This window comes from Atheta coriaria, unplaced genomic scaffold (genome assembly GCF_025399875.1).
Source record: "Atheta coriaria isolate IRGN ID8LTWV9N9 unplaced genomic scaffold, Caltech_Dcor_3.1 hic_scaffold_9_pilon, whole genome shotgun sequence".
Classification (NCBI taxonomy): Eukaryota; Metazoa; Arthropoda; class Insecta; order Coleoptera; family Staphylinidae; genus Dalotia; species Dalotia coriaria.
Genome location: NW_027045451.1, coordinates 42,575 through 55,845, shown reverse-complemented (window position 1 = coordinate 55,845; position 13,271 = coordinate 42,575). Strand labels below are relative to the sequence as shown.

Here is a 13,271-nt window from a genome sequence, read left to right as displayed (position 1 = left end):
CGATGAAATGATAAACTCATTGCATTTTATTTCAAAAATTGCAAATTAAAACACAAAATTGTTCTAAGTAAGTATCACAAAGATTAGAAATGCTTTCAATAAGCAATGTTGTCAATTTAAATAATCAAATGCTCTTAAATACTATCCGGTACTGGCATCAATTACCATCTACTACCAACGCCGCGTTGCTCAATGAGTTCGGCCAATTATTGCAAAAATACATATTTGGAGGATTTGACAAAATATAATCCTGCTATTCCACATTCTCATTCTCTCACGCACACAAAGCCAGTCATTATATCTATCGGATTTATTTTGGTAACTCGACTTTTCGAATCAAAGCCATCCAACAATGACGCGTTTGTTGCAATTTGATTAACAATTTTTGTTTTTGATTCGATGTTTCCTACAAAATGAATATGCAGTAAACTTGTTAGAAAAGGTAGAAACATGTTGACTTAAGTATTATTATAAACCCATAAGACCTCTTTCTAACGATAAACGGATATAACATACAACAAAAGACGGCCAGAACTAACTGGTCCCATATTTGCCATTTTCAAACAAGCCTTTCCTGAAGAAAGGGGAAAAGTTCTGAAGAGTCGCACGCGTTACCGGTGTCTCATACGCAAGACAGCAATTCGGATGTGCTTTGCAGACGTCGATGAGCCGCTTTAAGTACATTTCCAGTTGCTTCTTGCGTGATTGTGCCACAGCTTCCGTGTTGGCAAACAGTTGCCTCGAGGGGAAAGGGATTTGCGCCACCTTTTCACCATAACGCGCCTTCATCGCAATGTGCAGATCTCGAAATCGCCGAAATCGTCGCATGACACACCAGCGCTCGTCGGCAGTGCGAATGCGAACCTCGTATTCATAATGGGTTTGGGAGCCGGTGCCGCGCAGGCAATAGCTGGCAATCGAAACTATGGATTCACTGTCGACTTGGGTTGATATCGAAGGCATTGATCTGTATAAACAACTGTACGGCGCCAGTTGACTGCGCTGCAACTAATTGCAATTAAATGAAAATACATTGCAATACATTGAATTGGCAAGTTGACTTACAGGCAAAGGCGGCGAATATAATGCAGATGTGGAGCCTGCATGTAGAGGGCGCATCGGACTAGGCGAGTCCAGATCCTGCAGCGGATGTTCGGCCGCTGGGGATAATATCGACGGAGAGCCTGCCTTGACAGCCAAGTATTGTTTTTGTAAGTCTTGGAGAATCTAGTCATCAAATGCAGACGAACGAAAACATGAAAAATATGTACCTACATATAAGCAGTTTAGGAATACTCACTGCAATTTGTGCATCGAGATATATCTTGGAACATTGCGAGTCCAAACTTTTAATTATCAATTGCTTTTGGAGTGTCACTCGCTGTGCGAGATTTCGTAGCACATCTTTATCCTTCTTGCGTTTTCTTATCACTGGACTGCGATTTTCCACGCTGCTACTCGATTGCGAATCGCTCGCTTCGCGTGAATCCTCGTTGCTCGACAAGTCGCTTTCGTATGGCGGTCGTGAACCTGGTCGCAGCTCAACCCCACTGTCGCTCATCATCTTTTCGATACCCTCGACAATAAACATGCTCGTTGAGCAGGCGCTCGTCGCCGTGTGATATGTGTCGCTGCTAAGTGTGCCATGATCCAGGCTGCTCGTATAGTTCGTATCGAGCGAGTCTGGACTTTGCGCTGAATTGATACGTTTTAAATTCAAGTTTAATCTGAAACATGATAAAATATCATAATAGAGGATATTATTATTAATAATCGTTACTCACGCTTGCTTGCGTTGTTCAATCTCTCGCAACTGTTGCTCGGTGCGCGAGGCAAGCGTGTCGCGCAGGAACTGTAAGTTTTCCTCCTTGGCCGGAACACCTAATTCGATCTGCTCGTCGACGAGACCAACCAACTTTTTGTCTAGTTTCTCGACGGCTGTGCGGCGTTCTGTTAATGCAACTACACGACGCTCTAGCTCCGCCTGCAGTTCAGCTAGTTCCTTCCGCTGGAGAAAAAATACATATTTTTAAATCATTTATTGAATAAAAAAATATTGACTTCACATGTGTAACTCACGTGTTGGTTAACAAGATCTTCGAGCAGCTCCTTGCCCTGAATGCCATTTAACAAATCGACCAAATAATCAGACTCTGAATCCGATAACGAGTATGTTTCACTTTTGTTCACCAAATCCTTGCAAAAAAAAAAAAAAAACAATTAAAAGTTAATTATCGTCAACAATCGTCTTGATTATAATTTTCTGAGACGTCAATAAACTAACAACACAATACCTGAACAACTCGGGTTTGGTCAAGGTCTTCAAACGAAAAGATAGCACCGTCGGACAAAAGAAACTTAAATGTGTTTTTCAACTTAGTCAAAAATACACTACGACACTGATTAACGGCTTCTAATTCTTCGTCAATCTACCAAAACAAAAAATAAATAAAAATAAAAAAAAGACAAGGGAATCAAATGGCATGCAAATGCAAAACTTCACCTCGCCCATAATTCTCTGGCGTTCCTTTTCCAGTTCTTCCCGCTGTTCGACAAGCTCAATTTCCTTCCTTTGTAATTCCTGCTCACGATGCTTTTGAATCGCCGTGAGATTCCTCCAGTTTTCTTGTAGTTGTCTAGCCTGCGCTGCATGCTCCTCTTCCATCTCACGTTTTTCAGCTTCTAGTTTGGCCTGCGCTTCTTCGAGACTCTTCCGACGGCGTTCAAATGCCTCCTGCTCCTTTTCGAAACGTTGTTTTTCCTTAACCAAACAAAGTCTTTGCGCCTCCAAGTCGGAGTGATCTTCGCCCGTCAATTTTGGCAGGTTTTCCATGGACACTGCAAGATCAGGCGTTGACCAACTTAATAAACTCATCCTTGCAAGATGACTGCGTTCGCCACGGCGCATCTCCGCCGCCTCTGCTGGATCATTAAAGCGGAAAACATGAGCACGGCCCAAGAATATAATACATCCTTGGAATAATCGCGCTGGATCTTCAATGAGAGTATTGTTAAGCCATACTTGCGCGCCAGCATGAGGCGTAAGAAGAGCGACGCCCTGTTCGAACTTAATCGTGCAGTGCTCCGCTTCCATGCCAGGGCCTTTAAGGACAATGTCTTGCCTCTGTGAGCTCTCTTCAGTGCCGATTGTTGTTTCGCCTTCTTTTAAATGATATAGTGTGACGCCTGTGCTTAGGGGGTCGTCGTCGATTGCGACAAGATGTGGACGATCAGAGTCCAATACTACTCCAGGACCAGCCTTGCGTAATCCGAGCGCGCGTTGCTCGCGCAATATCGCTTGGGCTTCACGCCACTTGCACGTCCATTCCTCGGTGAGTTCCTTCTCTCGTGCCTCCTTTTCGTGCAGTTTGGCCAACATTGTGTCGGATCGAATTTGATGCTCGTTGAACATCAATGTTTTCAACTTGCTGATCTCGTCACGCAGCTCGCGGATCAATTTCACGTTAGGATCTTCATTCACAGTCGGTTTGTTGATAATGTTTTTGGCTCTATTGGCGTAGCGTAAAGTGCTTAAGGTCTCTCCGTAGTTACAGTCTAAATTGAAACTATTTTTATTTGTTTTTCATATTAAATTCTACTACTTACCGGCTGGGCTAATGGCAGCAATCATGATGGTTTTAGAGTTGCCGCCTAAACTGTCCTTAAGCAACCATGTGAGCACCGAGTCTCGATATGGAATAAACACCGCCTTCTTTTGTGAATTGTTATCAGCGGATAATTCTGCTAATGCTGAAATCACCGAGCCGAGTGTTACGAGTGATTTGTTGATATGAGCGCCTTCTTTCAAGCGCTGCCCCGTCGCACCCGTCGAATCGGCGCGCTCACTTCCAGCCAAGTCCACCAGGTGAATCTAAATGTTCCATATGGACGTTAGTGCAAATCAATGATTACGTACAGCACATATTTTCTACCTTGGATACCGTTTCACTGGGCACACCGTCGCAGAAACCCGCCTGGACGAAGGTAATGGTAAATATTGCATGACTCCGACTGCTCACATCATTCATGTTGGTCGAGGCGGTGGTGCGAAACGAGTTTCCGCGCTCCATGCATTCATGAATGTGGCCATAATTGGTCACCAAACAAGATGTTAAACCCTGCACGTATTGACCACGTTTTGGATGTTCGCGAACTTTTAAAGATTGCGCATCAGAGTCATCTCCCCGGAGCAAATCCGCAACCCGTTCCTGATAAATTTCTAGATAACTAACTTGCACGCGATGTGTTGTGCCGCGCTTGGAATCGGCCGCCATTTGTTCAAACAACGCCTTGCATATTCTAGGAATAAGTCCTTGATTATCAGGTGAACCCATCATTGTGAATGTTTTCCCACTGCCTGTTTGGCCGTAAGCAAACACACATGCATTGTAACCCTCAAAGGCACAGTCAACCACCTCAGTACCCAAATCATTGTACACCATTTCCTGTGATGCAAATGATTTTGAGCTAGTGTCATGTGACCAGTAGGAATGATCAAAGGTGAACTCTTTATTGCGAATTGCTTCATCTCGCGTATTTGCTTTATGGTTAAGGATGCCAGTTTTCTTGCCTCTCATTTGTATAATGCAACTGGCCTCCATATCAAGTTCCCTAAAACATTTCATTTGTGCAGTGCATTGAACCTTCCTTGGGTGTGCAGTCAAGCAATTATAGGTGCTTTTCAATGAATATTACCTTTGATTGAAAGGGCGCACCCGCACAGCCACTTTCACCGATGCCATTGCAGCCACAATCACCTGTTCCTCATCATCAATGGGTTATTCTTCATTATTTTAATGAAAGATTCGTTTTTATTTACCAACAGAGCAACAGCTGTCAATGACGGGTCGCCATGGCAAAAATGACAAATGATGTCATTGCTAGAGGGCGCAGCATGTCATTATTTGAAATTTTTCCGTTTATTTTATTTTTGCAGCAAGTAGAAAAAAATTAAACAAGCGTTATAAACATTAATCTTTCCTAAGTGCATAATGAATATCATCAGCGCTAACATTAAGGATAATTCGTTGATTTAAGTCTGACGACTTTGGATCGCTCAACAGTAGACGACACGCGCATAAATACTTGACGGCAGCTAGAGTCAGAGTGGACGAAACCATGCGGAATCCATCTATTGCGGCTACCGAAGTGAGCATCGTGTGTACATCTGCAAATGTTGTCTCGTCTACACCGGTGCGCTCAACTTCAGCAACGATCGCCTGCAATACGAGCTGCTCCAACCGTGAGCAGCGTTTAATTGCGCGGACTTTCGGCTGCGTTATCATAGAATTAAGCGCTTCGTCCACGTGTTGCATTGCAACCAGCACATCATCGCCTTCCATTTCCGCGACTTCTACAGCACGCCGGCAAATATCTAAAGCTCGGCGCGCATCGCCTGAAACAGACGCAACTTTTCGTGCAACCAACTGCACTGCGTCCGGGTTGAATGCATTCGTACCAAGCAGGCGCTTCATGACTATCTCCTGCAGCTGTTTATGGGTGTAAGCTTGAAATGTAAGACGGGTCAAGCCCAGACGACTGGTAACCCGGCCCATCAGAAGTCTTTCAGGCAGATCCATGGTATTCGCGATGGTGACCACGATCAGTTGCGACTTGGCTTTCGTGGGCCAATCCAGTAAATTATAAACGACATCTTGTCGGCGCGTACAAAGAATGTCCAATTCGTCAACTAGCAAAACAATCGGCAATTCGGATTTTTTCTTGGCCTTGGTAAACCTGGCTTCCAGGGAGGCGTGCGCCTGTTCCCAAGCGTGAATCTTCCCGCCGAGTTGCCGCAGAATCTCAACGTAGGCCTGTCGCGGCTCAGTTAGTCGCATTCCATTGACGCTTACGTAGCTAAATTCCGGCACAACATGCCGTTTTGAAGCGGTTTGTAACTGGCGTATTACCTCGGATACAGTGGCGGTCTTACCGGTGCCTGGCACTCCAGATATATACATGCAGCTAAAAATGAAATTATCTCCATCATCATCATCATCATATCCACAATAAATAAATAATTACCCTCCACATCCATCCATCAATTTTCCTTCAACAAAGTTGTATATGTCAGCATATTCCTTCTCTCTGCATGGTAATGCTTTGGGCACATAAGCCACATGCAATTTTTCTCTTACAATATTGAGTGGTGTGCCTGCCTTCTCTACTTTGTGAAGCCTGCTGTGCATTGTGGGTGTGATGTCACCATTTCTTATCATCTTGAGCTGGCTGACAGGGGTGGACTTGGTGTTGTTTTTCTTTGGTGTCATGCCAAAGTTAACATCAATTATAGGTGCAAGCAAATCTTCTACCTCATCATGAACTTGCTTATTGTTGGTAGACACTCTTTGAGAGGAGTTCCTCACTTTTGCTTTTCTCTTTGACACAGGTGTGGAGATTGACACACTCTCAAAGTTAAGTTTACTAGGTGACATAATTTCAGAACATCCAATATTCATCATCTTCTTTGGTGTGACACTGGTAGAATCATCAATGTTTGTAGTCCATAAATGGGATTTGCATGGTGACTTAAAATCACTATTTACAACTTTGGAATTTACTCTTAATGATCTCCTCAGGTTGACATTTTTGCTCACAGCTTCAGTCTTTTTGATTTGAACAAGCCTGGTGCTTCTTCTTCTAGGTGCATCATAGGATTCCTCAGTGTCATCCATACTCATAAGTTCTTCTTCTGGTTTATAATGGCATCTTGGATTCATTATGTCCCGATTAACCGGCTGCAGCGGTACTTGAGTTTTGGATAGTTTGAATTTTAGTTTGATGGTACTGCCAGCATCAACACAATTTTCGACTAGTGAATAGTTTAAAATATCTGTATCACACGATGAGTTAATTGAAGCGTCGAACGAAGCGTTTGAATTAATTTTGGCACGACTTTTAGCCATTATATCGAACCTATTTTTATTAAAAACAGTATTCTTTCCCTACGCCGGCGAATACATTGGCGCGAAAATGATGACATTGATCGAACTAACCTGCAAGGAGAATCTGTCCGAACGTGCACGAAATATATCGAATACATTTCGTAATTGAGCGGTTTATTTAAACTTTCAAATGTACATACGAATACACTAATAGGAAAATACTTTGTTTAGAACAAACTAAAATATGTCGCAAAAAGGAAACGCTGCTTGCTTGGGTTCCAGCAAATCTCCTAGAAAGCATACAGTGCCAGCGGTGCCTTCGAATAAGCTGTACGGATTATCGGGTACGCGCGAATTATGTTTAAAGCTCGGATTTTCAAGAAACGATGAAAATTGTATTGCTCTATGCAGGTACAGTTCCTCATCTGTAAGGCGGTACATTAACAGGAAGACGTAGCCGTTTCCGGCGATGCCATGACACAAGCCAGGGCCTTTCTTCAGCAACCCCTTTTGCCAGATCAACTCGGCCACTCGTCGGCACGCGATCAGGTATTTGTCGTCTTGCCAGAGCAAAAACGCTTTCGCCAACAGATACACCACGCCCCCGGCGCCATGACACCAATGCACCAACTCGTTGTCCTGGACTCTCGTATCCCCCACTGTAGCGGAGGCGGGGAAGTTGCCATCGTGGTCTTGCAGCGTCACCACATAGTTGGTGGTGACCTGCACGTCCTTGGCATCGTTCGGATTGGCTAGCAAGTATCCGGGCACAGATAGTAGCATTTGCAGGATGCTGCAAATGCCGTGTCCCGCCCCGATGTACTCCACGTTGTAGTAGGCATACATAAGTGGGGTGGGACTTTGCATTGTGTTGGAGTAATAGCGGCCCGAAGAGATGATGACCTTGCAAACGTCGTGTATGTCATCCGCTTTGAAGGGCCTGCCTGTTTGTTTCGCCATCCATAGTGCACCGCAGATGTATCCCGCACGCCCAACGAACAACTCGTCGGAGCCGGCCTGCAGGAAGAACATATCCTTGCATATGCTAGCGGCGTCGTTGTATAGTTGGCGAAACTTTACGCATTCCTTCTCGTTGCCGAGCGCATCATAGATTGCCGATGCAACAGCATACACCCCACAGTTGCCCAACATGAAGGCTGGCACATCACAAAGGTTCACTTCCTCCGCACACACCTTCAGTGAAGGTTGAATGTATTCGAGAGCACTTTGCAGTAATTGCCTCTTCTGATCTGTGAAGGCAGCAATTTTGCTGAGATGGTAGAACATGTACGCTGTGCCTGCGGTGCCCAAATATAAACCATCTTTGCCGTTTCTCTCTATTGGTTCTACATTTGCTTTAATCTCTTCAATGTACTTGAATATCTGACTCTTGAGCCGTTCGTGTGGCACACTCACAATTGCACCAATATCATAATCCGGTAGGTCATTCTTCATGTAGCGCTTCTTGGACTCCATTAGCGTCGAAATGTAAACAAAATATCGTAATAACTCGCACAGCGTCAAAGTTTACAGCTTTCTCTTATGATCTCGTAACTTTGACACTGTCAGCATATAGCGTCGTAGTATCGCTTGTTTTTCTATCCGCAAGTCAAACAAATACATTTTTTTTGAGTTTTTACCGCCATATTATACTTTTTGAGTTTATAGTTTTTATATATAAAAAAAAAACATGGTCTGCAAAGCACGCTGTATCTCGCAAACTCATACACTTTCTTTGAATTTTTTACCGCCATTTTATAGTTTAAGAGACGCTCTACACAATACATGCCATTTTAATCCGCTAAACAATCTGGAAGTGCCCTAAAATGCCCATCAAACATTGACCTCTTCTGGAAATTTTGAAATCATGCTGTGGCAAACACCCTGTATCTCGCAAACTAATACATTTTTTTTGAGTTTTTCACCGTCATTTTATAGTTTAAAAGACGCACTACACGATGCATCATATTTTAACCCTCTCAACATTCAAGAAATGCCTTGAAATTGCCTTCAAATATTGGTATTTTTTTACGTGTTTTTAAATTATGGGTCGTAAAACAGGGACAAATTTTTAATTCAACATTCTTTTTGATGAAAAACAAAAGATAAACTTCTTATAAAATTTATTCTGCCCAACTTTGAAATAATTTATAACAACATTTTTTGTCTGAAGAGCAGGGTCGAACTTTTTAAGTTAAAACATTTTTGGTCGAAGAACAGGGCCAAACTTTTTAGGTTAAAATATTTTTGGTCGAAGAACAGGGCCGAACTTTTTAGGTTAAAATATTTTTGGTCGAAGAACACGGCCGAAGTTTTTAAGTTAAAATATTTTCGGTCGAAGAACAGGGCCGAAACTTATTGCTAAATTTTTTTCTTTGAAGTTATAATAAAATTTTAAACGCGAATAACTCCTGAACTAAAAGGGCTCGAAGAGAAAGGACGGCGGATTCTTGATCCTTGAAGGATTCTCTACAAGATGGGCTATTAAATCATCCCTTTTATTCTGCTCAAAACTGAAAAAAATGCAAAGAGGTACCTCTTATAGGTTTTTTGATTTTTGAAAAAATCAAACTAACCACGCTATCCTGTAGAGAACCCCTAAGGATCAAGGGTCTGAAGTCCGTTCTGTTCTAGCCCTTTTATTTCTCAAGTTATTAGCGTTTAAAGTTTTTAATTGCAATTATCTCGGAAACTAAGGGATGTTTTTAATAGCCTATCTTGTAGAGAATCCTTCAAGGGTCAAGAATCTGCCGTCTTTTATGTTCTAGCCCTTTTAGTTCAGGAGTTATTAGCGTTCAAAGTTTTATTTTGATTTTGCAGGAAAGAATGTTCTTTGGCCAAAAAATTTGAAAATTAAAAGTTCGACCCTGTTCTTCAGACAAAAATGTTATAAATTATTTCAAGTTTTGCAAAATAAACAATGTTGAAATAAAAAAAAATTTGTCCCTGCTTCACAACCCAAAAATAAAAAAAAAACGTAAAAAAATAACAATTTTTGAAGGGCATTTTAGGGCATTTCCAGAATGTTTAGCGCATTAAAATGCCATGTAATGTGTAGATCCACTCTTAAGCTATAAAATGGCGGTGAAAAACTCAAAAAAGGTGTATTAGTTTGCGAGATACAGGGTGTTTTCCACAGCATTTCATTCAATAATATCTATAACATATAATAGTTAAAGCGGAAATCTGAAAAATAAAATTTTTATTATTAAGAAAAAATTGCCAAGGGGGGGGGGTGCTTGAAACATTTTTTCGACGATTTTTGAAATTTTATATCTCTTAAACTAAAAGCCAGAGCAACCAACAAATCGCTGATTAAGTTAAATTTTTAATTCTTAATTTTTTTTTAATATACGAGAGTAAAATATTGTATAATTAAATTATAATCGCTATCACCATTTAATTCATTCATCTTCATCTTCATCAGTGTCTGACATTTCCAAGCCTAATTGCTGTTCAATATCATTGCTTCCACTATTTGCATAGCCATATGTTATCCGAGTTTTTATATCACCAGGTATATTGTAAGTATAGATGCGTGGAATGACAAAATGCCGAAATCTTTCTTTAAGGGCTTCAGGAGTTCTGCCATTGTTAAAATATGTTGTCATGTCTTCCCATGTTCTCATCATTTTTAGTTTCTCATAAAGACTGTGCTTCACTATGAATAACAGCATTAGTTGATCTTCCCTTTCTGAGAATGATTGACTTGGGATGATTTGTGGTAGTTCGCTTGTTGCAGGCAGTTGGAGTTTTTCTGATGCGTTATCGGCAGTAAAACAATCAGTGTCTGCAATTTCCAAGTATAATTGGTGCACAATTTTTTTTACTCCTCTTCTTCTTTCTACAATTTTGGCATATCCAGTAATTATCCGAGTCATTTCATCATTAGGTATATTGTAAATAAATATTTTAGGAATTATATAACGACGAAATCTTTCCCTAAGAGCTTCAGCTGTTCTGCCATTGTTTAGATATTTTGCCAATTCATTCCACATGCTCATCATTCTTAGTTGGTCATAAAGCCTGTGCTTCACTATGTATTTCAAAATTGTCTCCTCTTCTCTTCTTGAGAATAGTTGACGTGGGGTGATTTGTGGAAGTCCGCTTGTTGCAGGCAGTTCTTCTGTAGTGTTATCATCTGACATTTTGGGAAGAATTATAATCTATATCTTGTTATTTCGTTTCTTGGTTTTAATTATGCCGTTTTTTGATGTTTTAATAGTTTTCTTTGTGAGTTAATGTATAATATTGACTGGTTTTTGATTAAATATCGTTGGTTTAACCTGAACTTTTACTCTTTGTGATTCTAAGTAATGTAACGGCGAAAACTTATGAAATAACCGCGTGGTGCTGTGTAAATTGCGTCTCGTTAAACATTAAATTTTGAAATGAAAGGCCGCAGGTTTGAAGTTTTCTACACGAACTATTGATTGACATTGACAAGGTCGGCTTTATTTTGAAGTGTCAGTTACCAGGGTGATACTTTTTAATGGAATTAATTTTAAAAAAATTCTATTATTTCTGACATTCGAATTGTGTCAAGGTACGTGCCGTACTCTTAACCGCCTCTTTAAACGTGGAAAATTTTGTGAAAATTTGAAAACATGGTGTGGAAAACACCCTGTATCTCGCAACTAATACACTTTCTTTGAGTTTTTCACCGCCATGATATAGTTTAAGAGGCGCTCTACACAATTCATGCCATATTAATCTGCTAAAAATGTTAAAAGTGCCCTAAAATGCCCTTCAAACATCAGCCTTTTTTGAAAATTTTGAAAACAGGCTGTGGAAAACACCCTGTATCTCGCAAAATTATACACTTTTTTTGAGTTTTTCACCGCCATTTTATAGTTTAAAAGACGCTCTACACAATACATGCCATTTTAATCCGCTAAACATTCTAGAAGTGCCCTAAAATGTCCTTCATAATCGCAATTAAAAACTTTAAACGCTAATAACTCGAGAACTAAAAGGGCTAGAACAGAACGGACTTCAGGGCCTTGATCCTCAAAGGGTTCTCTACAGGATAGCGTGGTTAGTTTGATTTTTTCAAAAATCAAAAAACCTATAAGAGGTACCTCTTTGCACTTTTTTCAGTGTTGAGGCGAAAAAAATGGCTGTTTTTAATAGCCTATATTGTAGAGAATCCTTCAAGGGTCAAGAATCTGCCGTCCGTTCCCTTCTAGCCCTTTTAGTTCAGAAGTTATTAGCGTTTAAAATTTTATTGTGATTTCCAAGGAAACAAATTTAACAAAAAAGATCCGCCCTGTTCTTCGGCCGAAAATATTTTTTTGAGTTTTCCACCGCCATTTTATAGTTTAAGAGACACTCTACGGAATACATGTCATTTTAATGCGCTAAACATTCGGGAAGTGCCCTAAAATGCCCTTCAAACATTGGCATTTTTTGGAAATTTTGAAAACATGCTGTGGAAAACACCCTGTATCTCGGAAAGTAATTAACTTTTTGTAAGTTTTTCACCGCCATTTGATAGTTTAAGAGACGTTCTACAGAATACATGTCATTTTAATGCGCTAAACATTTGGGAAGTGCCCTAAAATGCCCTTCAAACATTGGTCTTTTTTGGAAATTTTGAAAACATGCTGTGGAAAACACCCTGTATCTCCCAAACTATTACACTTTTTTGGTGTTTTACACCGCCATTTCGTAGTTAAAGAGACACTCTACACAACACATGCCATTTTAATCCGCTAAACATTCTAGAAGTGCCCTAAAATGTCCTTCATAATCGCAATTAAAAACTTTAAACGCTAATAACTCGAGAACTAAAAGGGCTAGAACAGAACGGACTTCAGGGCCTTAATCCTCAAAGGGTTCTCTACAGGATAGCGTGGTTAGTTTGATTTTTTCAAAAATCAAAAAACCTATAAGAGGTACCTCTTTGCACTTTTTTCAGTGTTGAGGCGAAAAAAATGGCTGTTTTTAATAGCCTATATTGTAGAGAATCCTTCAAGGGTCAAGAATCTGCCGTCCGTTCCCTTCTAGCCCTTTTAGTTCAGGAGTTATTAGCGTTTAAAGTTTTATTTTGATTTCGCTGGAAAAAATGATCTTCGGCCAAAAAATTTTAACTTAAAAAGTTCGGCCCTGTTCTTCGGCCAAAAAATTTCAACTTTAAAAGTTCGGCCCTGTTCTTCGACCCAAAAAATTTTAACACAAAAAGTTCGGCCCTGTTCTTCGGCCAAAAATATTTTAACTTAAAAAGTTCGACCCTGTTCTTCAGACAAAAATGTATAAATTATTTCAAGTTTTGCAGAAAAAAAAAATGTTGGAATAAAAATTTGTCCCTGCTTCACGAGCCAAAAAATTAAAAAAAAACGTAAAAAAATAGCAATTTTTGAAAAGCATTTTAGGGCACTTCCAGAA

The 13,271-nt window shown here is 40.5% G+C and overlaps 3 protein-coding genes across 5 annotated transcripts; all 3 read right to left on the bottom strand.

Moving 5' to 3' along the window:
* Window positions 1-8: 8 nt before the first annotated feature.
* Klp98A (kinesin-like protein 98A) lies at window positions 9-4,855 on the bottom strand. 3 transcript variants are annotated; one of them, XM_065311646.1, is made up of 10 exons: window positions 4,696-4,855; window positions 3,933-4,611; window positions 3,607-3,871; window positions 2,504-3,555; window positions 2,295-2,429; window positions 2,080-2,196; window positions 1,785-2,008; window positions 1,301-1,727; window positions 1,066-1,227; window positions 9-1,008 (listed from the first exon to the last, which is right to left on the bottom strand). In XM_065311646.1, exons 1-10 carry the CDS (start codon window positions 4,740-4,742, stop codon window positions 535-537), a joined length of 3,582 nt encoding a protein of 1,193 aa, XP_065167718.1. In that variant the 5' UTR covers window positions 4,743-4,855; the 3' UTR covers window positions 9-534. The 3 variants fall into 3 exon arrangements, with proteins under 3 accessions (XP_065167718.1, XP_065167719.1, XP_065167721.1); XM_065311647.1 differs by having other exon boundaries at window positions 9-1,002; XM_065311649.1 differs by lacking the exon at window positions 2,295-2,429.
* Window positions 4,856-4,900: 45 nt separating this feature from the next.
* Orc1 (origin recognition complex subunit 1) lies at window positions 4,901-6,977 on the bottom strand. Its single transcript, XM_065312154.1, has 2 exons — window positions 6,025-6,977; window positions 4,901-5,964 (listed from the first exon to the last, which is right to left on the bottom strand). The coding sequence occupies exons 1-2, from the start codon at window positions 6,903-6,905 to the stop codon at window positions 4,971-4,973; spliced, it is 1,875 nt and encodes a 624-aa protein (XP_065168226.1). The 5' UTR covers window positions 6,906-6,977; the 3' UTR covers window positions 4,901-4,970.
* Window positions 6,978-7,037: 60 nt separating this feature from the next.
* Window positions 7,038-8,428, bottom strand: LOC135798647 (lanC-like protein 3 homolog). Its single transcript, XM_065311532.1, has one exon. The coding sequence runs from the start codon at window positions 8,358-8,360 to the stop codon at window positions 7,122-7,124; it is 1,239 nt and encodes a 412-aa protein (XP_065167604.1). The 5' UTR covers window positions 8,361-8,428; the 3' UTR covers window positions 7,038-7,121.
* Between the last annotated feature and the right edge of the window lie 4,843 nt (window positions 8,429-13,271).